This window comes from Schistocerca serialis, chromosome 9, assembly GCF_023864345.2.
Source record: "Schistocerca serialis cubense isolate TAMUIC-IGC-003099 chromosome 9, iqSchSeri2.2, whole genome shotgun sequence".
In the NCBI taxonomy this organism is placed as follows: Eukaryota; Metazoa; Arthropoda; class Insecta; order Orthoptera; family Acrididae; genus Schistocerca; species Schistocerca serialis.
In genome coordinates, this window is record NC_064646.1 from 149,040,173 (window position 1) to 149,068,060 (window position 27,888).

The following is a 27,888-nucleotide window of genomic DNA, read 5'->3' on the forward strand; positions in this document are numbered from 1 at the left end:
TTTAAGTTATTTGTTTGTTTACCAAAACTTATAAATTTTTCCTCATTATTTGGTATCAATTCTATTTCCTTATCATCACAACCAAGTTTTTCTATAAACAAATGCGAATCATAATCAGTTAGATTGTGTAAGAATATAGGCACAAATGTTGGTTGTTGAAGTTTGAGATTACATTCATTACATAATGGTGCTATATAATTACCAGTCAAATGATCATGATGATGGACTTTTTTATTATTTGGTGTATATGGTGATTCACATAATGTACATCTTTTAGATAGGTTATGTATTTTTATTTGATCATGTGTTAACTGTTTCATTGGTTCTATTTGCGAATATATATGTCCTATTTCTTCAACTTCATTTTTAATCATCTCAATAAATTTAGTTTTAGCATTTGGTCCTCTATAAACAACAGGATCTTTATAATGATTATGAATATATTTCACATAGTAACATAATCCAGATGGCTCATGTTTTTGATATTTCATTGTGTACAATTCTTTTGGATTTGGTTCACCTGTGTCCATTTTCAATAATAAGCTTTCAAAATCAGCATATATAACAAATGGAACAGGCATTGTATGTTTATAATTCTTAAATGTTATGTATTCATCTTTATTTGGTATTCTAATTTTAACTGATTCATTTTTAGAACAATCTTCTTTATGTGTATTTAGTTTACTTTCTGAATTAAAGTGTTGTAGGCACATTTTACATAGATGAATATTTTCAGTGTGTTTTGTACACTGAGATCTAATTAATCGAGATAGATTTTTAATCCAACAATAATGTGAGTTATTATTATTTTTCATGTATAATAAATTAATATGTGTTGATTTTTCATCTTTAGTTATCTTTAATGGATATATTTCATACTTTTCATCATACGCATACACATTAATCGATATATTAAGTTTACATTCATATTTAGGTATATTATCAATTTTAACTGGATATTCTATTTGACCAATTTTAGTTTCTAATTGTTTCATACATTCTATATAGTTACTAGTTCGATCGACATGTTTATCAACTGGATTTAATGCTGATGCTATAGACCACAAGAAACACTTTTCATCATTATTCTTAACATTTATACATGCTTTTTTATCTTTTATTGTTTATGGTAGTTCAACATATGATGAACCATTAAGTGGTGTATATTTGTTAATTCCTAATTGTAAACCAGTTACACTGTTTAACATCCAGCCTGATCCTCTATCTTGAAAATTTTACATGTGTGTTAATATATGTTGTTTACCTTTTGTATAAAATTTATTTAGATCTTTTTCATTTGTGATTGTATAGTTGTATGTTGAGAATCTAAATTCTTTTATTTCATTAGTAGTATTAAATTTGAATTCACAGTACAATATTAGATTAATTTTCAATCCATTGTATGTTTTAAGATTATCCTTTATTAACTGACGTACAATAGGTTTTGCTGATGTCATAATGTGTTGTGGATCTATAATTTTTAAGTTGTTTTGGAATGCTTTTTCAGTTGAGTGATAAACATGAATCTTTCGTTCTTTAGGATGTTCAAATATATCTGTAGCAAATTAAAATAGTGTTTGACTATTTTTAATTAAATTCAATAGATCACTTTTACGTAATTTAGAATATCCACTTAGATTTAAATGTTGAGCTATAGTTTTATGTTCATTAATATTCATTGTTGATGGATCTTTATCTTATATATCAGCAATAGATACATTTTTAGATCTTATTTTTCTTTTTGGTTTGTTATTATCATCAAATATATCTTTAGCATATGGAAATAGTGTTTGAAATTGAATATGCTCTATCAACTCATTTTTACATAGTTTAGAGTATTGTTTCAGATTTAAACTCTTGGCTAAGGCCTTGAGTTCATTAAGCTTCATCGATTGTAGCTCCATTTGTTAAGGATAAAAACTATTATTTTTGTTGTCTATATTTGTTGTGTTTTTTTATAGACAATATTCAGTTAGATGTTTATATTTATGCACATATTTATTATTCAGAATATTTAGTAGCAACTAGATGTACATTTTTATATATATAATTATTATTCCGAATTTTAAGTGCCATGATATTGTTATAAATTAATGTGTCTAAATGTCTTTTTAATACACGTTTAACTAATGATCTACCACATTCACATGCTGCTTTTTCCAAAATTTTATCCTTATTGCTACCATAATATTTTTTACTATAATAATATGCACACTGATTACATACTGTACGATGTCCATCTTTTTGAAATTTATCATTATGAAATTCATTAATATTTTTTACATTTTTACATCTACTACACTTTTTGATAGTATCCATTTATTATAGATAAAATTATTCAATTATTGGTGTCTAAATTCCAATACGTGTACCTTTTTATCTGATCTGTCAATCATTCCTTTATATACAATATTACAACCAATTATAGTTGTACAATCATCCCAACCAATCATTTTTGCATATCTATCTGGTAATATTATATTAAATTCATTATTAAGTTCAATAAATGTTTTAAAACCTAATTTAGTATTTTTGATTTCTACATTTGTAATATGATACACTTTATCCACTTCAATGTCACATAATTTCACCAATGGTGTATTTTTATTAACACTATTAGGTCTAGTTAATGGCTCCATTTATATAGTAGAAAAATATTCAAGTTTATGTAATGTGTTGTTTAGTACATCTATTAGTTCTGATATTATTGCACAGTCTATTCCAAATAACGACAAATCAGTTGTACCTGCTCTTATTACCTTCTTCGTGAATTCATTGTATTCATAAAATGTCTCATCTTTGAAAAAATACAATATTCCATTAATGTACCTAAATACTGAAGTTATACCTGCTGGTAATCCTGAAAATTGTCTGCTTGTTATACCACGTACTTTATATTTAAAATTGCATTCATCCAACTCAGCATAGAAAATTCATTAAAGAATAAAAATGTTCTACCTGAATATGTGTTGACTATACCATTTAATTTGAAATTATTACGTAATCCTGTGCTAGATGATGGTTTTGGATATCCTGTAATTAATTTGAATGTATCTAAATTCATCATATAGATCATATTGCCAACAAATATTACAACTTCACCACCAGGTCTTTGAAATAGCCCATTCACATTTTGTAAATCTTGTGGTAAGAAGTTTAACCAGTTGTTTATTAATTTCGGTTTCATATCATCACCAATCCATACCCATTTCTGATAAAATGTATATAACATTCCATTTGCGAACAGTAAGTGATCGAAATGTTTAATTTCACATAATGATTCAGCTGGGTGAATTGGTGTAGTAGGTTTAGGTATTTTTAAACTTATTTTTGGTGTAGTAGTTTGTTGTGATATTTTACCATATAAATTTTGAATAGCATCAATATCATCTTGAGATAGTTCTAAATGCAATCCATTATAGTATGCATACATTATTGAACCATAATCATCTGAATGTCATAAACCTAATGTATGACCAATTTCATGCACTAACACTTCAAATAGATTCGTTTGATATTTTGGTGTATTTCCATCAATTTCCAAGTACCACAATTCATCATCATCCATATGTATTTCTACAGGATTATTATTCATATCTGGAAAAAATGCATGACCTAACACATTACCTTTACCATCTAAATCCTTTGAACAATGTATACTTTTATCAATTTCAAATTTATGTTTTTGTCTTTTATTTGTAATTAAGATATCAGGATTATTAAATGCTGCTTCTGCTACATGTAATACTTTTTTAGTAGCACCTTTATAATGCCACTTGATATGTTTCTTATTCCATTTATACAAACTAGTTCTATAGCTACCAAATTCATCTTTTACACCACATCTAGGCATGCTCATAAAATTTAGAGTATCATCACTTAATTCACCACTTATTTCAAAATTATATGTTAACTGAAATAACATTAATGCTTCTCTAAATGCATCATCACTTACTTTACTATTTTCATTATCTGGAATATCCAAGTAACCATAATCATTTAAATACTTTATTGCTTTACTCTTATCACTGGCATATATAATTTTTAACAACAATAAGAATATTATAATTTTCATTTATATAGAGTTAAAAAATTAAATCTTAAAATTCTCATTCTTATCACTAAAATATAAATCAATAATATGGTTATGTATAGTTGAAGAAAATTCCCAATATGATGATGTAATTGATTCTTTAAAATTTAGAAATACCTTTTCATCATAATTATAAATAATGATTCTATAAGTCGTATACAACATTTTTTTAATATTTAATATAACCAATCCTAAGATTATTATGTAAATAAAAATCAATATTTAATTCTTCAAGTTTAGATATGACTTCTATCAGCCTGATTTATTATATAAAAAATTTATTTGTACCAATGGACCACAATCCATAATAAATTTTTTATATATAAATGGAGTCAGTTGCAGATATCATAAACAACAAACTTACATACAATAATAAACAAGTGCATGTTTTTGTTGACAAAGAAAGTAATCCATGGTTTAAAGGTAAAGATGTGGCTGAAATATTAGAATATAAGAAGTCTGATAAAGCATTAAAACATATTGATGATGATGATAAAACTATATTAGAAAATTTAGGACCCTCCAATTTGGAGGGTCTTACATACAATGAAAAACAAACCATATTTATCAATGAATCAGGATTATATTCACTTATTTTATCATCTAAGAAGGATGAAGCTAAAAAGTTTAAAAAATGGGTATCTAGTGATGTGTTACCATCAATTAGAAGACATGGTGAATATAAATTGCAGAAACAAAATGAACAATTACAACAACAACTTAAACAAAAAGATGAAGAATGTTTACAACTAAGAAATATAATATCTGATGTAGTAGAAATGAAAAAAGATCAAACCATATATATTGCTACATCTAACGTATATGCTAGAAAAATTACTTCAAAATTGGAGGTGTAATATCTAAATGGCATCTACAAGGTAGATTTTCTACGTATAATAGTGGTAGGCCAGATGATGATAAATTATTTTATATTTTTATTCACGAATGTTACGATTACAAACTAATTGAATGTATAGTTGAGAAATATTTAGGTGTACATCGAATTGATAAAAATAAAGAAATGTATCAAATACATTTTAATGATTTATCTCAGTATATTAAACTATTTTGTCAGGATACAGATAAATATGTTGATATGATAAATTCATATAGAAGTACTATATACATCAATATTTTAACTAAACCACCAATCTATTTTGATCCAACTGCTATTGAACAAGAAATTATACTACAGTTACAGATTGGAAATAAAATGCATAAAATAAAACCTATAGTGTTAGATGACTTAAATCGAGATCAACTAGTTCTGATAATTTCTGAATTGTGTGAAGAATATCCTAACAAAGCAAATGTAATTAGGAAATCATTTCAAAAATTAATTGAATCAAAAGGATATAAAATTAAATCAAAGAAGAAGATATGGAATGCATCAATTGATATTCTAAGAGGAATAAATTAAGATATAGTTTTCCAGTACTAGGAAAACAAATATCAACTAAATAAAAATGTATGTTAGATATATCAATCAGCCTCATTTACTAAATTCAAAAATAAACAGTTTGTTTCTTAAAATATTCATAAACAACACATATTTCCTCACCATTCAGATCATATACATAATTCAAAGATTCGTCATTTAACTGATTAATGAATATAGATACATCATCATCATGATAACAGACAGATAGAAAAAACAGAAGTGCAAACTTCTTCATCTATATATATAAAAATTATTCACGTAATTATGTTGTCCTTACTGACCCAACTATTATGTGAATTATCAAATCCTAACCATTTAACATATACTTTATCACCTTTTTTCCTTAATACTTTTCCAATAAGATATACATCTGGATAACTTGTTTTCTGTATCTCATGTTCATAAAAATTTCCTTTAATATCTTTCAATTTGTATGTAATTAGATATAAATATATAACATCCTCAATTTCAAATAATTCTGTAGACCAATTAGCAGTATATCCTTTTTCAAATATTCCTTTTAGTTTGCTTATTCTAACTTTATCACCAATAGAATATTTTGTTTTATTTGGATGTATAACAGTTACGTTAGGTTTATAATTTTTATCATTAACATCGATTAGTTTCATTTTTATAGTTCGATGTATTGTATTATTATATTCATCAACTAATTTTAAGACAATTTCTATCCTCTTATAATTCCCTTGAAGGCAAAATTTTTTCCACGTTTTGTTCTTTTAATGTCCTATTGAATCTTTCTACAACAGATGCTTTTAATTCACTAAATGTCGAATAATGATTGATATTACATTCTTTCATTAGTTCTTGAAAATCTTTATTATAAAATTCTTTTCCAATATCTGTTTGTAAATTTTTTGGAGTTCTGTATTTAAATATTTTTTCGAAAGCATCAGCCACTTTTTTACCTGATAGCCCAAGCATATTTAGAAAACACATCAATTACAGTCAATAAATACTTATAGTCTTTATTTATTTTTGATATTCCTTTCAGATTTCCTGAATCCATTTCAACTAAATCAGCTTGCCATAAATCGTCAATCCCAAATGATACTACTTTTCTTCTATTGTAATTCTTTCTCATAGGTTTATGTAATTCATTTATTATTTCTTCACGAACATTAGGTTTTATTCCTTCACCTACAAATTTTTTTTAACAAATTTACTCTTTTTAGTTTTACATACTGTGCGAAGACCTTCAATTCTTAGTTGTCCATTTTTTGTTGTTACTGTATGAGGATAATGGGTTTCTGTAAATTTTTTGCACTTTAAACAATATAAGTGATCATTCATTTATATAGTGGGAAAATGTTATGCTACTATCTGTCATCTTCACATAAATCCAACAGTTCACCAAATAAAAATATCTTTACATGTACTGGAACTGTTTTAATTGTTTGATTCATAGATATCAGCATTTTATCCCTCCATTTCATTTCATGTACTTTATCTAGTTGATCAGTATATACATTTTGTATCTTATCATTAGATCTTTTAATTTTTACTGTAAAGTTATCAGGATACACTTCACCATTTATATTGGCTCCAGATATAATAATTTTCTTAATTTTTACATCGTACTCGAACTGATGTTCTATTACTTCATTACCAGTCAGAAAAGTAAATTCAATTGTTTGTTTATCACAGATTTTATTTTCAAGATTATTTATTTAATTATGTATGGGGATATATCTGACTTTGAGAAATAATCTGAAAAAGCCTTTTCAATCTCCTTTTTTGTGAAGAAATTCTTAAAAGTGTTGTAGTTATCTTGATGAATAAGATTAATTTTTTCAATACATTTTGTATTGGTAACATAGTTATTAAATTGTGTTAAAAAAGACATGAATTCAGGTTTCGTAACATATTCTTTCTCTAAATACTGTTTTGTAACTGCATCGTAACCACCAATTGGATCTTTTATATTTACTAATCGTCTACCTTTAAAACTAATATAAGTTTTTGTAACTTTAAAAATCTTAATCAAATCTTTTTGAAATTCCTTAACTAAATTATTTATTTTTCCAGTTTGTTTCCAAAAATGTCCATTTATTAGATTCAAAATATCACTGAATTTATAACCATCTGATAGTAGTTTTAACATAAATATACATAAATGACCACATACTACTTCATTAAAATTTTGGATTCTTTGATTATTGTAGTATAGATCATCTATCCCCAAATATTTAACTAGCTGTTTAGGTACATTACCACCAAATGAATCAAACACGAATTTCTTACCATTATTCTTATAGTAACAAATCCAATGTGTACCAAGATGATCAGATGTGTCTAGATTAACTATACCACATTCTACAATTTGTGGTTTATTTGGTAATTCGTCAATCATGAAGACACCTCTAAAGTGTTTAATGTTTAAATGTTTTGCAAGTTTTTCGATGTCAAAGTTACTTAATGCATTTGGATACTAATCGACTACTTTTTGGAACATTTTTTTAACCCTGTACCTTTCTTTTCCATTTCTGTATTGTGTCTTTTCTGTTCTTCTAATTCAGCATCATTTTTCTTTTTATTCAGAATTGCAGTTGCTACAGCAGCTGTTCCACCAGCTAGTGTACCAATACTAGCTAAATATGGCAATGCTGCTAATAATAGTGGTAAAAATCCACCTTCATGTTGTGTTAATCCTTTGCCTTCTTTCTTTTTTGTTAGATATTCAATAATCTTTTTTACAACTGGAATACCTAGTGTAATAAGTAAATTACCACCAGTTTTTTCTCTTTCTTTCGTTTCTAAACATCAGTTAAAAACTGATCAATACTATTTAGTTGATCATTATTGGCTTTAATTTTAAGTGCTTTTGGTTTAATTTTTCCACTAGGTAGTAAAGTATAGTCAATACTAAATGTATTCATTAATATAGAATTAAAGTCCCATCTATCTCAACAAGATAAAGTCCCGTTCCTAATTTCCGTTTTCCATACATTATTCCTCTAACAGCTGTTGCTGCAACTTTTTCACCAAATGAAGCATCAGAAGTATGCATTCTTTCTTTTGCAGCTAATTGAAGTTGTTTATCTGCTTCGTGTCTTTTTTCTAAATCTTTGTGATCACAATAGGCAATGTCATGTTGTTTGCAAGTTTCATCTAATTTATTTATTCCTTCATCACCACGTGCTAATCTTTCATCTAATTTGGTTCCTGGACTTCAAAATCTATATCCTGGGAGATGCATTTCAAATGGAAGTTTGTTAATCAAAGTGTTGACTAATCCTTTACCATATTTTTCACTTTGCCAGAAAGTGTGTGGTAAATTGTTCAGGAATCGAATCAAGTATAGAATTCCTTTTGGATTGTTGATGATGAAATCACTAAATTTGTTTGTTAACATCTGTGTTATGCCAACTTTTTCATTATGATAATTTTTATTTCCAGCTAATTCTTCACGATGAATTACTGCTAATCTATCGATTAATTCACGTACATCATTCATCCAAACATATTCAACTGGTTTTTCAGTATATTTTTTAACAAATTTTTTGCCTGTTTTTTCAGGTGAACTATCTATAGTTAGTTTTCTTAAACTTGGGAAATAAACATCAACAATTTCTTTTATCAAATTATTGTATTTAACACCTTTACTTGATTTGATTTTATTAGGATTTTTATCGGAATATAGTGCATTTGATTCGTATAGTATATCTGCATAATTTGATAAATCAACAGAATCAAATTTATCATTCAAATCATCCATAGTAACATGTTTTTTAGTTAAAAGTGTCATCAATCCATCTGTTCCTTCATATTCCTTTCCACCAATAATTAATTTATTTCCATCAAATTTTACTGGTAAATTACCAATGTACTTAAACATTCCAACAGGTCTTAATCCAAAAACTGTATCTTCATTATTATTGATATATTTTAACATTCTTTCACTTACATCTAGAAGCATTCTTTTATTTTTTTATCATCATTCTGATTAAGCATTTTTTATTTTTTATTTCTTCATCATATTGAGTTAAAACATCTCGTATTTCAGATTCACTTAATGTAGAATCATTAATTGGTGCTATGTCATGATGGTGATGATATGGAATCATTTGTTTTTCTACCTCTCTATTTTCTTCAATAGCTTTCAGAACATTATCACCTATTCCTTCAAGCCCTTGTTTTACTTGTTCTATAGCATCAATAACAGGTTGATCTTCTTTTTTATGTTTTTCATATTCTGTTCTTGGTTGTTTTTTCCACGTTTTAAATTGTTCTTTTAATTTTTCTACTTTTTTCTATTACGTTTACCTTGTTTAACTGTAGCTGGATCATATTTTGTAAACATTTATTTAGATTGAAAATGTTTTTATGTTGATGTTTGTGTTGACATTTATGTTTATGATGTTGATGTTTGTGTTGACATTTAACGTTTATGCTTATGTTTATGTTAGCATTTATGTTTATGTTTAACATTTATGTTTTATGTTTATGTTAACATTTATGTTTAAGTTTCTGTTTAAAGTGAAAGATTCGTTACCCTTATGTTCTTATGAAATGTTGTATTTTATTTCCATATTTTCCATTATTACATTTTCTAATTATATATATTGTTATAATACCAAATTCATCATTCCAACATTTACTACATATTTCTTTAAATTCATTAAATTTTAAATCATCACCAACAAATTCATTAGAAACATGATGTAGATTTGTATCATCCTGTCTAAATATATTTAAGAAATTCAGATTATCTCTGACTAACTGTTTAGGTATTTTTGAGTAAGTTTGAGCTAAATAAAAACAATCAATTCCTTTATGTCTACCTCTAGTAAAATATTCTCTTACTATATCTTGATTTTCTAGTATAAAATCATCAATTATTACAATTGAATTATCATCACAATCATCTAATGGTACAATGTGATCATTGCTACTAATAAATGATTCTAATGAATCACCTGTTATATCTTCAAGTTTATTACATTTTTTAATTAGTTGTTCATATTTTGATTGATCTAAGCTTTTAGAATAAATATATACATGGTTTATTTTATCCCAATTTAACCAGCCTGGTGCTAATAAATAGTTATCAATCATTAATGTTGTTTTACCACATCTACTTGGTCCTATAATTGCACATCTAATTGAATTAGGTAACAGTTTACCATGTTTATTTTTTACCTTTTTCTCTGGTATTCTAATTTTTGGTTCCTAATCAATTTTGTTCATTTAATTAATAATAAATGAGTAGAATAATTCAACTAAGTGATAATTCATCAGTACTCAAAAAACGATTAGCTGTTCCTATGGGAAACAACTTTAAAAGTGTAGCATTGGTTGGATTTTATACTACATTTTTAACTCCAAATGTTACAACAAAAAATAATAAATTATACTCTGATGGTGAAACAATAATTATTCCAACTGGGCAATATACTCTGGCAAGTTTGGAAAAATATATTCATACAAAGAACCCTAATTTCCATATTAAAGCAGATTAAAATTTAAATAGAGTTACAATTGAGAGCGATGTAAAATTGTATATGGATATAAAAGATAGTGTTGCAAGTATGCTTGGTTTTAGTAATCAGACCATTAACGCAAAACGAAAAGACTGTTGCTAAAGACGTTCCTAATATTATTCCATTTGAATTAATAAATGTAAATTTTAATCTAGCTGATGGAATGTATGTAAAGCATAATGATCATTTTCATTGTGAAACAAATATTATCACTTCATTTAAGCCAAATGTTGAATTTGGTGCGTCAATAATTTGTGAGCCCTACCATCCTTTATTTGTTCCAATTCATGATAAAATTCAGGATTTAGTGGTAACTATAACAGATGAAATGATAATCTAATCGATTTCGGTGTTGCTAGTGTAACTGTCATTCTAGAATTTTATTCTTAATAAATGAGGAAAATTGAAAGCTACCAATTTCATTCATTCCCAGTGAATGAGAAAACAAAAAATAACCTAAATATTCCCAATAAGGATATAGAAATTAATATACATGTTGGTGATGGATGGATGCATCCTAATATGGCTCAATTGTACATGAATTTTAGTATTATCAAAAATGATGGAACTAATTATCCAACATATGATGGAAAATCCAATAAGATGCTAATTGATAACTATGTAGCAAAACTATTTGACTTTATAACCATAAAAAAGGGCAATCATGTTTTATCTAGAATCGAACATCCATTTGTTTCATCATCAGTTCTGTTGCATTTAACATCATGTGTTACTGGTAAAATAATTATGGAAGGACATATAGTTAACAATGGAAAATTAAGAAAGAAGAAAAATGAAGTATTATATCCATTGGAAATGTTAGGCGGATTTTTTAAAGATTACGAAGAAATGATGTTTGAAGGTGATCTTACTGTATGTTTCGCATGGTCATCAAGTGCAAATGATTGTATTTTGAGATGGGCTGATTATAATGATGCTGGAGTTGAAATTAAAGATACACTTCCAAGTGAAGGTAAAATCATAGTTGAGAATATGGAAATTCGTGCACCTGTTGTTAAATTTGAACCTAATTATGAACTTGAACTACGAGAAAATATACTGAAAAATCCAAAAATTCTGATATCATTCTATGAATTGCAAACTGTAGAAGTAGCTGGATTAAATGGTAAGGAAAAATTCCAATTAGACATCACAAATTATTATAACTCAATGGAATTTGACATGCCTTACTTTATATTTGTTGTATTTCAAACTAATCGTAAAAATAATCAATTGCTTGATTCATCATTATACGATCATGTTATGTTACAAAACTTATATCTGAAAAATGGAAGAAATGAAGTATTTCCTCAAGAAATGTGGAATTTAGATCCACCATACGATTATTTGAAAGCTTATGATTCATTTCGTGATTTTAAAAGGCTAAAACAAAATGGAGATGGAAATGTTGATATTAATCCATATAATTATATAACAAATTATCCTATTTATGTAATTAATATGGTACATAGAAAACATACAGTAGTTACACAAAAAACAACTATGAAGTTATGTGCTACTTTTAAGGATAAAATACCTGATAATCACTAGCCTACATAGTCATGTATGGAAAGAAAAATCTCACTTATGATGCACAACACAGAATGCTGACAGAGAACTTTTAATCCCATATATCAATATCTTCATCTTCTTGTTTCTTTTTCTCATTTAAAAATTGTTCCCATATACTAATATTACGTTTTGTGTTTTGTATTTTTATTTGATGTTCAATATTTAATAGTTCAGCTATTTTTGCAATTATATATTTGTATGGTAATGACTTACCTTTGTAATAGTAATAGTAATCAAACATTTCATCTTCTTGTTTCTTTTTCTCATTTAAAAATTGTTCCCATATACTAATATTACGTTTTGTGTTTTGTATTTTTATTTGATGTTCAATATTTAATAGTTCAGCTATTTTTGCAATTATATATTTGTATGGTAATGACTTACCTTTGTAATAGTAATAGTAATCAAACATTTCAAATAACTCTATAATACGATTCTTTTCATAACCAGTAAACATATCTACTATTGCACCATTTTCTATAGTTATACGTGAGTTCATTAAATGTTTATTAAAATATTTAAATCTATATTTTTTATTATTATGAACATGTACTTTATTAGGATTACAAGTATAACATCTTGTACCATCAATACTCCTTTGTAAACAATTTTGACAATATTCAGGTGCATAACATTCAGATGGATAATGTATATTATCAGGTATATCAATTTGAACTGCTTTTTCGAATTGTTGAACTAGTCTACTATCATCATATTTTTCATTATTTTGAATGTTACTGGTTTTCTTTGGATGATATCTATTTTTTCTATCTTAATTAATACATTTCTTACATATAGATCTCGGTTTACCTTATTTAAGTCCATATTCAGATATATCTTTTATCATCTCACATTTAGTACATTTTTGTACTGTTTCATTTTGAATGTTACTAGTGTTCTTTGAATAATATCTACTTTTTCTATCTTGATTTACACATATCTTACATATACATCTCGGTTTACCTAATTTAAGTCCATATTCAGGTATATCTTTTATCATATCATATTTAGTACACTTCTTTGATATGTTGTCCATTTATTATAGAAAAAACTGTAAGTATTTGTTGTCCACTATTTGTTGTCTATGTTTTGTATGTGTAAATATGTTGTGTAATATTGTTTCATCATCATTCATTGTATATATGTATATATTTAGATTAAAAACACCATCTATAGTTTTATATATTGTTTAGATTTTTCATTGCTATCAACAGATAAAAATTATAAAAGTGTCTCATTTTGGCATTTCCCTAATTTTGTGGTTGTATCATTGTAAAAATATGAACAATAGCTAATTTCGATGTAAAATGGTCTAAAAATAGCCATAAAATAGGGTTTAAATAGCTGATTTTGGCATTTGGTCCAGAACATACATAACCTATCTACTGCTGTTGATGGGATGGTAGAAATGTGTTTTATGCATTGTACACTACTGGCCATTAAAATTGCTACACCATGAAGATGACGGGAAATTTAACCGACAGGAAGAAGATGCTGTGATATGCAAATGATTAGCTTTTCAGAGCATTCACACAAGGTTGGCGCCGGTGGCGACACCTACAACGTGCTGACATGAGGAAAGTTTCCAACCGATTTCTCATATACACAAACAGCAGTTGACCGGTGTTGCCTGGTGAAACGTTGTTGTGATCCCTCGTGTAAGGAGGAGAAATGCGTACCATCACGTTTCCGACTTTGATAAAGGTCGGATTGTAGCCTATCGCGATAGCGGTTTATCGTATCGCGACATTGCTGCTTGCGTTAGGCGAGATCCAATCATTGTTAGCAGAATATGGAATCGGTGGGTTCAGGAGGTTAATATGGATCGCTATGCTGGATCCCAACGGACTCATATCACTAGTAGTCGAGATGACAGGCATCTTATCCGCCACGTCTCGATCCCGGAGTCAACAGATGGGGACGTTTGCAAGACAACAACCATCTGCACGAACAGTTCGACGACGTTTGCAGCAGCATGGACTATCAGCTGGGAGACCATGGCTGCGATTATCATTGACGCTACATCACAGACAGGAGCGCCTGCGATGGTGTACTCCACGACGAACCTGGGTGCACGAATGGCAAAACGTCATTTTTTTGGATGAATCCGGGTTCTATTTACAGCATTATGATGGTCGTATCCGTGTTTGGCGACATCGCAGTGAACGCACATTGGAAGCGTGTATTCGTCACCCTTCGTGATGGTATGGGGTGCCATTGGTTAAACGTTTCGGTCACCTCTTGTTCGCAGTGACGGCACTTTGAATAGTGGACGTTACATTTCAGATGTGTTATGACCCGTGGCTCTACCCTTCATTCGATCCCTACGAAACCCTAAATTTGAGCAGGATAATGGACGACCGCATGTTGCAGGTCCTGTACGGGTCTTTCTGGATACAGAAAATGTTCGACTGCTGCCCTGGCCAGCACATTCTCCAGATCTGTCACCAACTGAAAACGTCTGATCAATGGTGGCGGAGCAACTGGCTCGTCACAATACGCCAGTCATTACTCTTGATGAACTGTGGTATCGTGTTGAAGCTGCATGGGCATCTGTACCTATACACGCCATCCAAGCTCTTTTTGACTCAATGCCCAGGCGTATCAAGGCCGTTATTATGACCGGAAGTGGTTGTTCTGGGTAGGATCTATGCACGCGAATTGCGTGAAAATGTTATTTCATGTCAGTTCTAGTATAATATATTTGTCCAATGAATACCCGCTTATCATCTGCATTTCTTCTTGATGCAGCAATTTTAATGGCCAGTAATGTATCTCATTCGCTACTCAGCTGACAGAGATAGACTGGTGGAAAGATGTGCTAATATCTAACACTGCACTTTGTTACGCTGGAGTACTAGCAGTGTGTTGTGTTTTTTAATGCACCTATTAATATATGTCAAATGTAAAACAGCAAAAAGCTGTATAATTGGAAAGATAGGTAAGATGTAGAATGCATAAATGGGAAAGAGCTAATTGATGGGATGCAGGTGCTGCGATGCAGTTAGGACTGCAGCGAGATAGAGGAAATATGACATGGGTACTTCATTTCTTGTGAAAGGAGTAGCGTGGCCAATGGGTGATAGGGGGAGTTTTGGAGGTAAAGATGTTTAAACTTACTCTGTGAACGGATGTGGTGCATTAGAGGGAAGGTGGGACTTAGCTGACAGAAACGCGGAAGGAAGCCAGAGATCAGGAGGACGATCAGTGCAGTGGGGTGTTGGAAGACAATCTTACGGGAACTGTGTGGCTGGAGGAGGTGCTTTCGAGGTCTGAGGATACAAAGTTTCTAGAGATATGTCTCTTTCGTAACTAGTTCGGACAGTACATTATGAGGGATGTAGGCATAAAGCTTTATTAATCACCTTGAAAAATAAATCTGCAACTGCGGACTGGTGATTGCATGCGCCCCTCTCTATAGACAACATGTTTCTTTGCCGCGCAGGATTAGCCGAGCGGTCTAGGCGCCGCAGTCATGCACTGTGTGGCTGATCCCGGCGGAGGTTCGAGTCCTCCCTCGGGCATGGGTGTGTGTGTTTGTCCTTAGGATAATTTAGGTTAAGTAGTGAGTAAGCTTAGGGACTGATGACCTTAGCAGTTAAGTCCCATAAGATTTCACACACTTTTGAACATTTTTTTGAACATGTTTCTTTTGTTTTTTTTAAGTGTCGTGTACGCTTACAGGAGGCAGTATTGGTCAAAACCAGAAAAAAAAGTTCCTGTAAAAATATGGCCAGAAACCAATACCTTCTAGATATGAGTCAATCTGTTCTCTCACTCCCACCCTTAAGTTAGATAGGAGTAAACAGTAATTTGAAACTGGCGTCCGAATTTCGAGAAATATACACTTTTTTCAGAGATCCTGACAGATACGCTATACTTCCAGAGATCATTGCATAAAATTTGAATAGTTCCGCAGAATTTCACGAAAAAAATTATGATTGCAGTTCTGAGCAGCCCACAAGAGCTCAAAATACTAGGAATACTTTTGTGCCCATAGTAGTTTATGAGATAATTGCAGTATACATATACATTTATACTCCCCAAGCCACCCAACGCTGTGTGGCGGAGGGCACTTTACGTGTCACTGTCATTACCACCCTTTTCTGTTCCAGTCGCGTATGGTTCGCGGGAAGAACGACTGCCGGAAAGCCTCCGTGCGCGCTCGAATCTCTCTAATTTTACATTTGTGATCTCCTCGGGAGGTATAAGTAGGGGGGGAGCAATATATTCGATACCTCATCCCGAAACGCACCCTCTCAAAACCTGGACAGCAAGCTACACCGCGATGCAGAGCGCCTCTCTTGCTGACTCTGCCACTTGAGTTTGCTAAACATCTCCGTAACGCTATCACGTTTACCAAATAACCCTGTGACGAAACGCGCCGCTCTTCTTTGGATCTTCTCTATCTCCTCTGTCAACCCGACCTGGTACGGATCCCACACTGATGGGCAATACTCAAGTATAGGTCGAACGAGTGTTTTGTAAGCCACCTCATTTGTTGATGGACTACATTTTCTAAGGAGTGTCCCAATGAATCTCAACCTGGTACCCGCCTTTTATATGATCATTCCACTTCAAATCGTTCCATACGCATACTCCCAGATATTTTACAGAAGTAACTGCTACCAGTGTTTGTTCCGCTATCATATGCAATAAAGATTCCTTCTTTCTATGTATTCGCAATACATTACATTTGTGTATGTCAAGGGTCAGTTGCCACTCACTGCACCAAGTGCCTATCCGCTGCAGATCTACTACAGCATGATCCGCGAAAAGCAGCATGAAACTTCCGACACTATCTACTAGGTCATTTATATATATTGTGAAAAGAAATGGTCCCATAACACTCCCCTGTGGCACGCCAGAGGTTAGTTTAACGTCTGTAGACGTCTCTCCATTGAGAACAACATGCTGTGTTCTGTTTGCTAAAAACTCTTCAATCCAGCCACACAGCTGGTCTGATATTCTGTAGGCTCTTACTTTGTTTATCAAGCGACAGTGCGGAACTGTATCGAACGCCTTCCGGAAGTGAAGGTAAATGGCATCTACCTGGGAGCCTGTATCTAATATTTTCTGGGTCTCATGAACAAAAAAAGCGAGTTGGGTGTCACACGATCGCTGTTTCCGGAATCCATGTTGATTCCTATAGAGTAGATTCTGGGTTTCCAGAAATGACATGATACGCGAGCATAAAACATGTTCTAGAATTCTACAACAGATCGAAGTCAGAGATATAGGCCTATAGTTTTTCGCAAGTGCTCGACGACCCTTCTTGAAAACTGGAACTACCTGTGCTCTTTTCCAATCATTTGGAACCTTCCGTTCCTCTAGAGACTTGCGGTACCTGACTGTCAGACGGGGGCAAGTTCTTTCACGTACTATGTGTAGAATCGGATTGGTATCCCGTCATGTCCAGTGGACATTCCTCTGTTGAGTGATTTCAGTTGCTTTTCTATTCCTTGGACACTTATTTCGATGTCAGCCATTTTTTTCGTTCTTGCGAGGAATTAAGGGATGAACTGCAATGCGGTCTTCCTCTGTGAAACAGCTTTGGAAAAAAGGTGTTTAGTATTTCAGCTTTACGCATGTCATCCTCTGTTTCAATGCCATTATCATCCCAGATTGTCACACATTAATGAGGGATCCATCATCATTACACAAACTTACGAAATCGGGCTGGAGTTCCGATGACAGTTCTGATGACAGCTCTGTTCAAAGCTCTGGATAGCACCACAAGAGTTCTGTCGAAAACCCTAACGTAATATTTTGTGAAGAAAATTCTTGTTTCGTAACTGCAATGACGTGGGTCCACTCCAATAACATACTAACTACATACTAACACAGCGAGGTGAGCGTTGTTGCGTATACTCCTCACATCCTTCTTATTTGACGTGTTCTTTGTTGTCTGATTGTTGGTGTGTTGTTATGCCGTCCTCCGAACGTGAAAATAAATTTTTCACTCCTCCAGTAAATAAATGATACGATCACCTGAATTCCTGCCTCAGCATCTCCTTAGTACTTCAGATCCCAGAACGCTTCGCATAACAAATTAAATTTGCGTTACTACTGTCATTACAAGCATCACGAAGTTATAATTTAAATGGCTAACTTAAAATAGATGGAGAAAAAATTCGGCTTGTAATCTTGCACAGATGGCTAACCAGTTAGCGGTCGGACGTCTCTGTCACCGGAGTACAAAGTTCTTAAATTTCGAGCAAGGATTTAACCTACCATTTTCGGCAGTACTCTTGGGGTACTATTCAGAACTGTGATCAGAACTGTTGTTCGATTTTTTAAAATTTAATGTAAGTGGGTCCCCGATTATCTCAGTTACCTCATGAACTATTACTTGCACAAAAAAGTCATTAGGGTTTTCAATAAAAATGTTTGGGCGCTATCCAGAGCTGTCATCAGAACTATAGGGCGATTTTGCATATTTTATGTAGTGAGAATGGGATCCTCATTATTGCAATTATCTCATAAACTATTATCTGTTCAATAAATGTGTGTGTCATGGTGGTTTCCTGTAGAACTCTTGGGGAGCTATCCAGAATTGTGGTCATATTTTTTTGGCAGATTGGTAAATATATTTTTTTACCAGATCAAATTTTTCCTTAGTACTATTGTTTTTTTCGCGAAATTCTGTAGAACTATTCAAATTTTTGTACAGAGAACTCTAGAATCATAGAATACCTATCAAGACCTCTGAAAAAATGTTTATTTTTAGAAAATCGGCTGCCAACTTCACTAGACTGAAGCAGACACTGTAGGTAGCCCTGCGGGTGATTACCGTGTGCTCTGGCGCACACTTCGGACCTTCTTCACAGTGAATCACCCACTCCTTCAAATGCAACTGGCTCCATTCGGATAGCATTACATGCATAGGCCATATGCTCCTCTAACGTTTGCACGTTATCGTCGGGTTGGGAACTCACTGGTGCCTTTAAGCGTCCCCATAGCCAGAAACCCTCCCGTGGAATGGGAAGTCGTGCTCCTGGACCTCCACCTCGACTAATCCGTCGCCCAAGAAAAGTTATAGAGAGGTACTGCCGCACGATCCGTGGAAAACGAGATGGTACCCTGTGGTGCATAATCCACAGTCACTGTCTTTCTGAATGAGTGGCGTTCTCCAGAAGCTGTGATAATTCACTGCACTGAAATCGGTGTTATTAGCATCTCTTAAGTGTTTGGTTAAATGTATTGCTCTATGAATTTGTCGCGGAAAGTTCCTGCCAACGCACTAATACTGAAGCGATAAAGATGTCTCATTTCCACTATTGCTCGCGCTTTTGTATCTGCCCACATGTCAATATTGCTGTGATGTACTACGCGATTCCTTGTGATTCCTGGCAACACCACGGAATATTACACATTACTCATTACAAGTAAACTGTGGTGTCGGTTCCCGGACGTTTCATTTTAGGAACTTTCCATCTACTTCTGACCAATACTTCCTCTACATGAACACCTCACACTTCTTTTAAACACCCTCAATTCACCATTTAGTGCGATATTTTTCCCAAGAATAGATGACTCGGCAGTGATCTTGGTTGCAGATGTCTGAAGTTTGGCTTCTCAGGAAATGTTCCACCTGGAAAACTATCCGTGCTCATACTGCAAGTATCCGCCACGCGATTGTACTTTCATTTGAGGAAACTTGAAGAAATCACTATATGCTATGCAACAAGAATGTCGAGTGGCTGAGGCGAAATTTGGTAGCCCTTAGAAGCAGCGTGCGTCACTGTTCTGTGCAGTACGAGTCGGGTTGTTGTCATGTAGAAAAAAAGACTGGCTTGGACAGCTTCATCTTGACAGCTTCCCCTAACCTTCTCTGGAGATTTTGGTAGTGTGCTATTTGACGGTCTGCTCTTTACTAGCATCATCTGTTAGAATTTCACCATGACACACTCATAAAGTACTACTGCGCTGATTGCGTTACACCAGTCTCCGAGCTCCAGGTCCTCCAGTTCTCTAGCGATACCTGGTTCTTCGTTATTCAGGCTCAGCTGACCACACTGGAAGCACCTGCGCCACCTCAGAACTGTACAGTATTGTTTTTTTTTTTGGTACATTTTTGCCGTGAATTCTAGCAACTCAGCACGGGTTGTTGCAGCATTGTTCCCCTTCAACTGCAGAAAAAGAATTATCGTACGGTACTCCATTTTATCAGTTAGATGCACCATTTTGTTTTGGCTTGTCTAATAGTGTGCTGTGGTGCTATTGCGATCCAGGAGGTTGTCCTGACTTTTCATCCCGGCCGATGTGGCCGAGCGGTTCTAGGCGCTTCAGTCCGGAACAGAGCGCCTGCTACGGTAGCAGGTTCGAATCCTGCCTCGGGCATGGATGTGTGTGATGTCCTTAGGTTAGTTAGGTTTAAGTAGTTATAAGCCTAGGGGACTGATGACCTCAGATGTTAACTCCCGTAGTGCTTAGAGCCATTTCAATCATTTGACTATTTGTGCGGGGGCCGAGCAAGGATTGTGGGAATGTGATCCGGAGAAACACCCAGAGGCGTTAAAAAAACAGTCCTATCTACAATGAGGTGAAAAAAAAATGGGATAGCGATATGTAGATATACAGATGACTGTAACATCACGTACACAAGGAATAAAAGTGCAGTGCATTGGCGGAGCTGTCATTTGTGCTCAGATGATTTATGTGAAAAGGTGTCCGATGTGATTACGGCTGCACAACTGGAAGTAACAGACACTGAACACGAAATGGTAATTGGAGCTAGACGCTTGGGACATTCCATTTCGGAAATTGTTAGGGATTCACTATTCTCAGATCCACAGTGTGAAAAGAGTGCCGAGAATACCAAATCTCATCCATTACATCACACCACAAACGACTCAGTGGACGATGGCCTTCACTTAACGACCGAGAGCCGCGGCGCTTGCGTAGAGTTATCAGTGCTAATAGACAAGCAAAACTGCCTGAAATAATAGCACAATTCAATGTGAGATATATGCTGAATGTGTCCGTTAGGAGAGGGAGGTGAAATGTGGAGTTAATGGCCTCTGGCAGCCGACGAGTAACGCGAGTGCTATAGCTAACAACACGACCTCACCTGCAGCACTTATCCTGGGCTCGTGACCACATTGGTTTCAACCTAGACGATTGGAAAACCGTGGTCTGGTCAGAGGGGTCTTTGTTTCATTTGGTAAGAGCTGGTAGTAGGGTCCCAGTCTGGCGCATACCCCACGAAGCCAAAACGCACTGAGCAAGCTGGTGGTGGCTCCATAATGGTAGGAGCCTCTGGTCCAAATGAACCGATCGTTGACTGGAAATGGTATTTTCGGCTACTTTGAGACCATTTGCAGCCTTTCATGGACTTCATACTTCCAAACAACGATAGAATTTTCGCTGGGCCCAATTGTTCGTGTTCGGTTTGAGGGACATTCTGGACAGTTCGAGCGAATGATTTGTCTACTCAATACCCCGACATGAATCCTATTGATTTTTATGGGACATAACCGAAAGGTTAGTTCATCCACAAAATCCTGCAGCACAACACCTTCGCAATTATGAACGGTTATAGAGGCAGCCCGGCTCAATGTTTCTGCAGAGACTTCCAGCGACTTGTTGAGTACAACAAGCATGTGCCGTGAGGATGTACTTAGGCGCCTCAGCATCGAGTTGTGATGTCGGAAGCGCAGGTCAGTTCTCCGTGGCCAGTGTGTTGTGTTGCCGGCGGCAGCATTGACATGTGCAGGCTTGGCCTGCTTCAGCCGATCTGTGCTTCAGCGCGGCCCCACACTCAACGTTCTCGCAGAGTGCCAGTGGCGTGTTTAGGTGAGAATGGGTGACTGTGTGTTCCAGGATGTTGGTTGTTGTGAAGATTAGGCCCTGGTAACACACCATGGGTCGACCAGGACCGCAGCAAATCTTCACGAGTTGATGGGGGGAGGGGAGGGGGGCTTCGTGAATGCGTCCCATTTGGGCGGTGTATAGAAGACAGCTCGGAGGTCGCCTGCGAATGACCCTCGTTGGAGGAGCGCTGGCAGCACAGCCATTATCTCCTCATCTGTGATGTCCCAATAGGCAAACCACAGCTGTAGTTGGCTGCGTCTTGACTTTGAGGTCAGCAAGCAGCTAGCAGGCAGACCGTTGTCGAAACTCAATGGACCATCATTCGCCCTGATTATGGCGACACCGACAGAATGGCGACACAGCTGAATGAGTCCTCAGGCTACGAAAGTGTTTTTATTTAGAGTAGCACCCACACCTAAGGCGCGGTGGCTCTGGGTGCATGAGCGACTACAGACATTTACCAGTAAACCATCTACACTACTGGCCATTAAAATTGCTACACCAAGAAGAAATGCAGATGATAAGCGGGTATTCATTGGACAAATATATTATACTAGAACTGACACGTGATTACATTTTCACGCAGTTTGGGTGCATACATCCTGAGATATCAGTACCCAGAACAACCACCTCTGGCCGTAATAACGGCCTTGATACGCCTGGGCATTGACTCAAACAGAGCTTGGATGGCGTGTACAGGTACAGTTGCCCATGCAGCTTTAACACGATACCACAGTTTATCAAGAGTAGTGACTGGCGTATTGTGACGAGCCAGAAGCTCGGCCACCATTGGCCAGACGTTTGTAATTGGTGAGAGATCTGGAGAATGTGCTGGCCAGGGCAGCAGTCGAACATTTTCTGTATCCAGAAAGGCCCGTACAGGACTTGCAACATGCGGTCGTGCATTGTTCTGCTGAAATGTAGGGTTTCGCAGGGATCGAATGAAGGGTAGATCCACGGGCCGTAACACATCTGAAATGTAACGTCCACTGTTCAAAGTGCCGTCAATGCGAACAAGAGGTGACCGAGACGTGTAACCAATGGCACCGCGTACCATCATGCCGGGTGATACGCCAGTATGGCTATGACGAATACACTCTTCTAATATGCGTTCACCACAATGTCGCCAAACACGGATGCGACCATCATGATGCTGCAAACAGAACCTGGATTCATCCGAAAAAATGACGTTTAGCCATTCGTGCACCCAGGTTCGTCGTTGAGTGCACTATTGCAGGCGCTGCTGCTGTGATGCAGCGTCAAGGATAACCGCAGCCATAGTCTCCGAGCTGATAGTCCATGCTGCTGCAAACGTCGTCCAACTGTTCGTGCAGATGGTACACATTTCTCCTCCTTACACGATGCATTAGAACAACGTTTCACGGGGCAACGCTGGTCAACTGCTGTTTGTGTATGAGAAATCGGTTGGAAACGTTCCTCATGCCAGCACGTTGTAGGTGTCGCCACCTGCACCAACCTTGTGTGAATGCTCTGAAAAGCTAATCATTTGCATATCACAGCATCTTCTTCCTGTCGGCTAAATTTCGCATCTGTAGCACGTCACCTTCGTGGTGTAGCAATTTTAATGGCCAGTAGTGTAAAAACTATGCAACTTCATTTTAGTTTGGAGGTGATAATTAGAACTATATAGCTATTCGTACGTGTATGCAAATTACATTAATCGAATTAACCTTACTTCCAGTCACCATTTTCCCATAACATCCTGTTCAGTTTCTGAAATTCGGATGTAGCCTCTACGAGTGTGCACTAAATTACACAGGAACTAACGAACGTTAACGATGTAGATACTTGACAGTTGCTGTCAATGTAGAAGATACTTCAAATTTAACAAAAGTTCGTCTCTCTCTACTTCAGGTACAAAACGTGGCTGGTACAACTGGGAAGCGTGGAGCTGCTAGTCCAGAACCCCCACAGGCAGCTCATCGAGGGCAAGAGGGTGAAAACTCATCCTCTTTATTCCGACAAGCGCACCAATGACGATATAGCTGTCGTATTTCTGAAAACTTCCGCAGTTCTCAACTGTGAGTCACTTATATGTCTCTCCGTTTAGATGCAACTGACACTCACACACACACGAACGCACTAAAAGAGAAAGAGAGGGAGAGAGAGCGAGAGAGAGAGAGAGAGAGAGAGAGAGAGAGAGAGAGAGAGAAGGAGATGACCGTTTCGAAGCTGATGGCTTCTACTTGTTTTCATAGCAACTGCAACAAACACAGAAAGGACAATAACACACTTAAATAGAGCAAAATTTCAGCTACATACTTTCATTTTACCATATAGTCACCCACCATTCGTTGTGCACCTTCTCCAACAATGAACAACAGCCTGGAGCTGCGTACGTAAAAACTTGAACTAGCTAAGACAAACCACTAGGTTCTAGCTTTGACGACAGAGTGTGAGCCTGGAAAATTTTGCGCAACAATTTAAAACGATTCTCGCTGTCTGATTCTGGGAATTTATTATTTTAGCCGTTTGTTCTGCAACCTTTTTAGAATTAAATTAAACTAGTAAACTGACCCCTGATATATTAATCAGTCAAACAGATAATTACTAGGTTGAACATATACTATGTGATCAAAAGTATCCGAACACCCCGAGAAACATGCTTTTTTCATATTAGGCTCATTGTGCTCTCACATACTGCCAGGTACTCCATATCAGCGACCTCACTAGTCATTAGACATCGTGAGAGAGCAGAATGGGGCGCTCCGCGGAACTCACGGACTTGGAAGGTGTTCAGTGATTGGGTGTCACTTGTGTCGTACGTTTGTACGCGAGATTTCCACACTCCTAAACATCACTTGGTCCACAGTATCCGATGTGATAGTGAAGTGGGAACGTGAAGCGAAACGTACAGCACAAAAGCGTACAGGCCGACCTCGTCTGTTGACTGACAGACACCGCCGACAGTTGAAGAGGGTCGTAATGTTTAATAGGCAGACATCTATCCAGACCATAACACAGAAATTGCATCAGAATCCACTGCACGTAGTATGACAGACTGGAGGTGGGGAAACTTAGATTTCATGGCCGAGCGGCTGTTCATAAGCCACACATCACGCCGGTAAATGCCAAAGTACGCCTCGCTTGGTATTAGGAGCGTAAATATTGGACGATTTAACAGTAGAAAAATGTCGTGTGGAGTGACGAATCTCGGTCTACAATGTGTAAGTAGGCTGTTCAGGTTTTTACAGGGTGTTTCAGAAATGACCGGTATATTTAAAACGGCAATAAAAACTAAACGAGCAGCGATAGAAATACACCGTTTGTTGCAATATGCTTGGGACAACAGTACATTTTCAGGCAGACAAACTTTCGAAATTACACTAGTTACAATTTTCAACAACAGATGGCGCTGCGGTCTGGGAAACTCTATAGTACGATATTTTCCACATATCCACCATGCGTAGCAATAATATGGCTTAGTCTCTGAACGAAATTACCCGAAACCTTTGCCAACGTGTCTGGCGGAATGGCTTCACATGCAGATGAGATGTACTGCTTCAGCTGTTCAATTGTTTCTGGATTCTGGCGGTACACCTGGTCTTTCAAGTGTCGCCACAGAGAGAAGTCACAGGGGTTCATGTCTGGCGAATAGGGAGGCCAATCCACGCCGCCGCCTGTATGTTTCGGATAGCCCAAAGCAATCACACGATCATCGAAATATTCATTCAGGAAATTAAAGACGTCGGCCGTGCGATGTGGCCGGGCACCATCTTGCATAAACCACGAGGTGTTCGCAGTGTCGTCTAAGGCAGTTTGTACCGCCACAAATTCACGAAGAATGTCCAGATAGCGTGATGCAGTAATCGTTTCGGATCTGAAAAATGGGCCAATGATTCCTTTGGAAGAAATGGCGGCCCAGACCACTACTTTTTGAGGATGCAGGGACGATGGGACTGCAACATGGGGCTTTTCGGTTCCCCATATGCGCCAGTTCTGTTTATTGATGAAGCCGTCCAGGCAAAAATAAGCTTTGTCAGTAAACCAAATGCTGCCCACATGAATTTCGCCGTCATCAATCCTGTGCACTATATCGTTAGCGAATGTCTCTCATGCAGCAATGGTAGCGGCGCTGAGGGGTTCCCACTTTTGTATTTTGTATGGATAGAGGTGTAAACTCTGGCGCATGAGACGATACGTGGACGTTGGCGTCATTTGGACCGCAGCTGCAACTCGGCGAACGGAAACCCGAGGCCGCTGCTGGATCACCTGCTGCACTAGCTGCGCGTTGCCCTCTGTGGTTGCCATACGCGGTCGCCCTACCTTTCCAGCACGTTCATCCGTCACGTTCCCAGTCCGTTGAAATCTTTCAAACAGATCCTTTACTGTATCGCTTTTCGGTCCTTTGGTTACATTAAACCTCCGTTGAAAACTTCGTCTTGTTGCAACAACACTGTGTTCTAGGCGGTGGAATTCCAACACCAGAAAAATCCTCTGTTCTAAGGAATAAACCATGTTGTCTACAGCACACTTGCACGTTGTGAACAGCACACGCTTACAGCAGAAAGACGATGTACAGAATGGCGCACCCACAGACTGCGTTGTCTTCTATATCTTTCACATCACTTGCAGCGCCATCTGTTGTTGAAAATTGTAACTACTGTAATTTCGAAAGTTTGTCCGCCTGAAAATGGACTGTTGTCCCAAGCATATTGCAACAAACGGTGTATTGCTATCGCTGCTCGTTTAGTTTTTATTGCCGTTTCAAATACGCTGGTCATTTTTGAAACACCCTGTATATTGGTAACGCCACGTAGCGCTCTGTATGAAAATCACTGGCTGTGCTGTGTGCAGTCTGTAGCTGGTTTGCATTGTTGTTGGGTATTGTAGTGTTGCGCAGCTGGATGTGAACAGTGCGTAGCGTTGCGTAGTTGGAGGTGAGCCGCCAGCAGTGGTGGATGTGGGGAGAGAGATGGCGGAGTTTTGAAATTTGTAAGACTGGATGTCATGAACTGCTATATGTATTATGACTATTAAGGTAAATATATCATTTGTTCTCTATCAAAATCTTTCATTTGCTAACTATGCCTATCAGCAGTTAGTGCCTTCAGTAGTTTGAATCTTTTATTTAGCTGGCAGTAGTTGAACTCGCTGTATTGCAGTAGTGCGAGTAACGAAGATTTTTGGTGAGGTAAGTGGTTTGTGAAAGGTATAGGTTAATGTTAGTCAGGGCCATTCTTTTGTAGGGATTATTTAAAGTCAGATTGCGTTGCGCTAAAAATATTGTGTGTCAGTTTAAGGACAGTCATGTATAATTGTTCTAAGGGGACGTTTCATATGGCGACCCTGCCATGATTCGAACCTGGAATCTTCTGATTTTTTCTTGTAGTTTGTGTAATTAGTGTAGCTGTAGTTTATTGCTAGCATGTAATTGTAGAGAGAATCTCCTTTGTAATTGCAGTCTTCATTGTTGTACAGTAAAACAGTTGTGGCATGCATGT

The 27,888-nt window shown here is 35.7% G+C and overlaps 1 protein-coding gene across 1 annotated transcript in view; it reads left to right on the forward strand.

The window, feature by feature from the left end:
* The window catches only part of LOC126419430 (venom prothrombin activator vestarin-D1-like), a 178,507-nt gene that overhangs the window by 110,866 nt on the left and 39,753 nt on the right, over positions 1-27,888 (forward strand). The window contains exon 7 of the mRNA XM_050086619.1: positions 24,299-24,465. Coding sequence (XP_049942576.1) covers positions 24,299-24,465 — 167 coding nt within the window. The remainder of the gene's footprint in view (positions 1-24,298; positions 24,466-27,888) is intronic.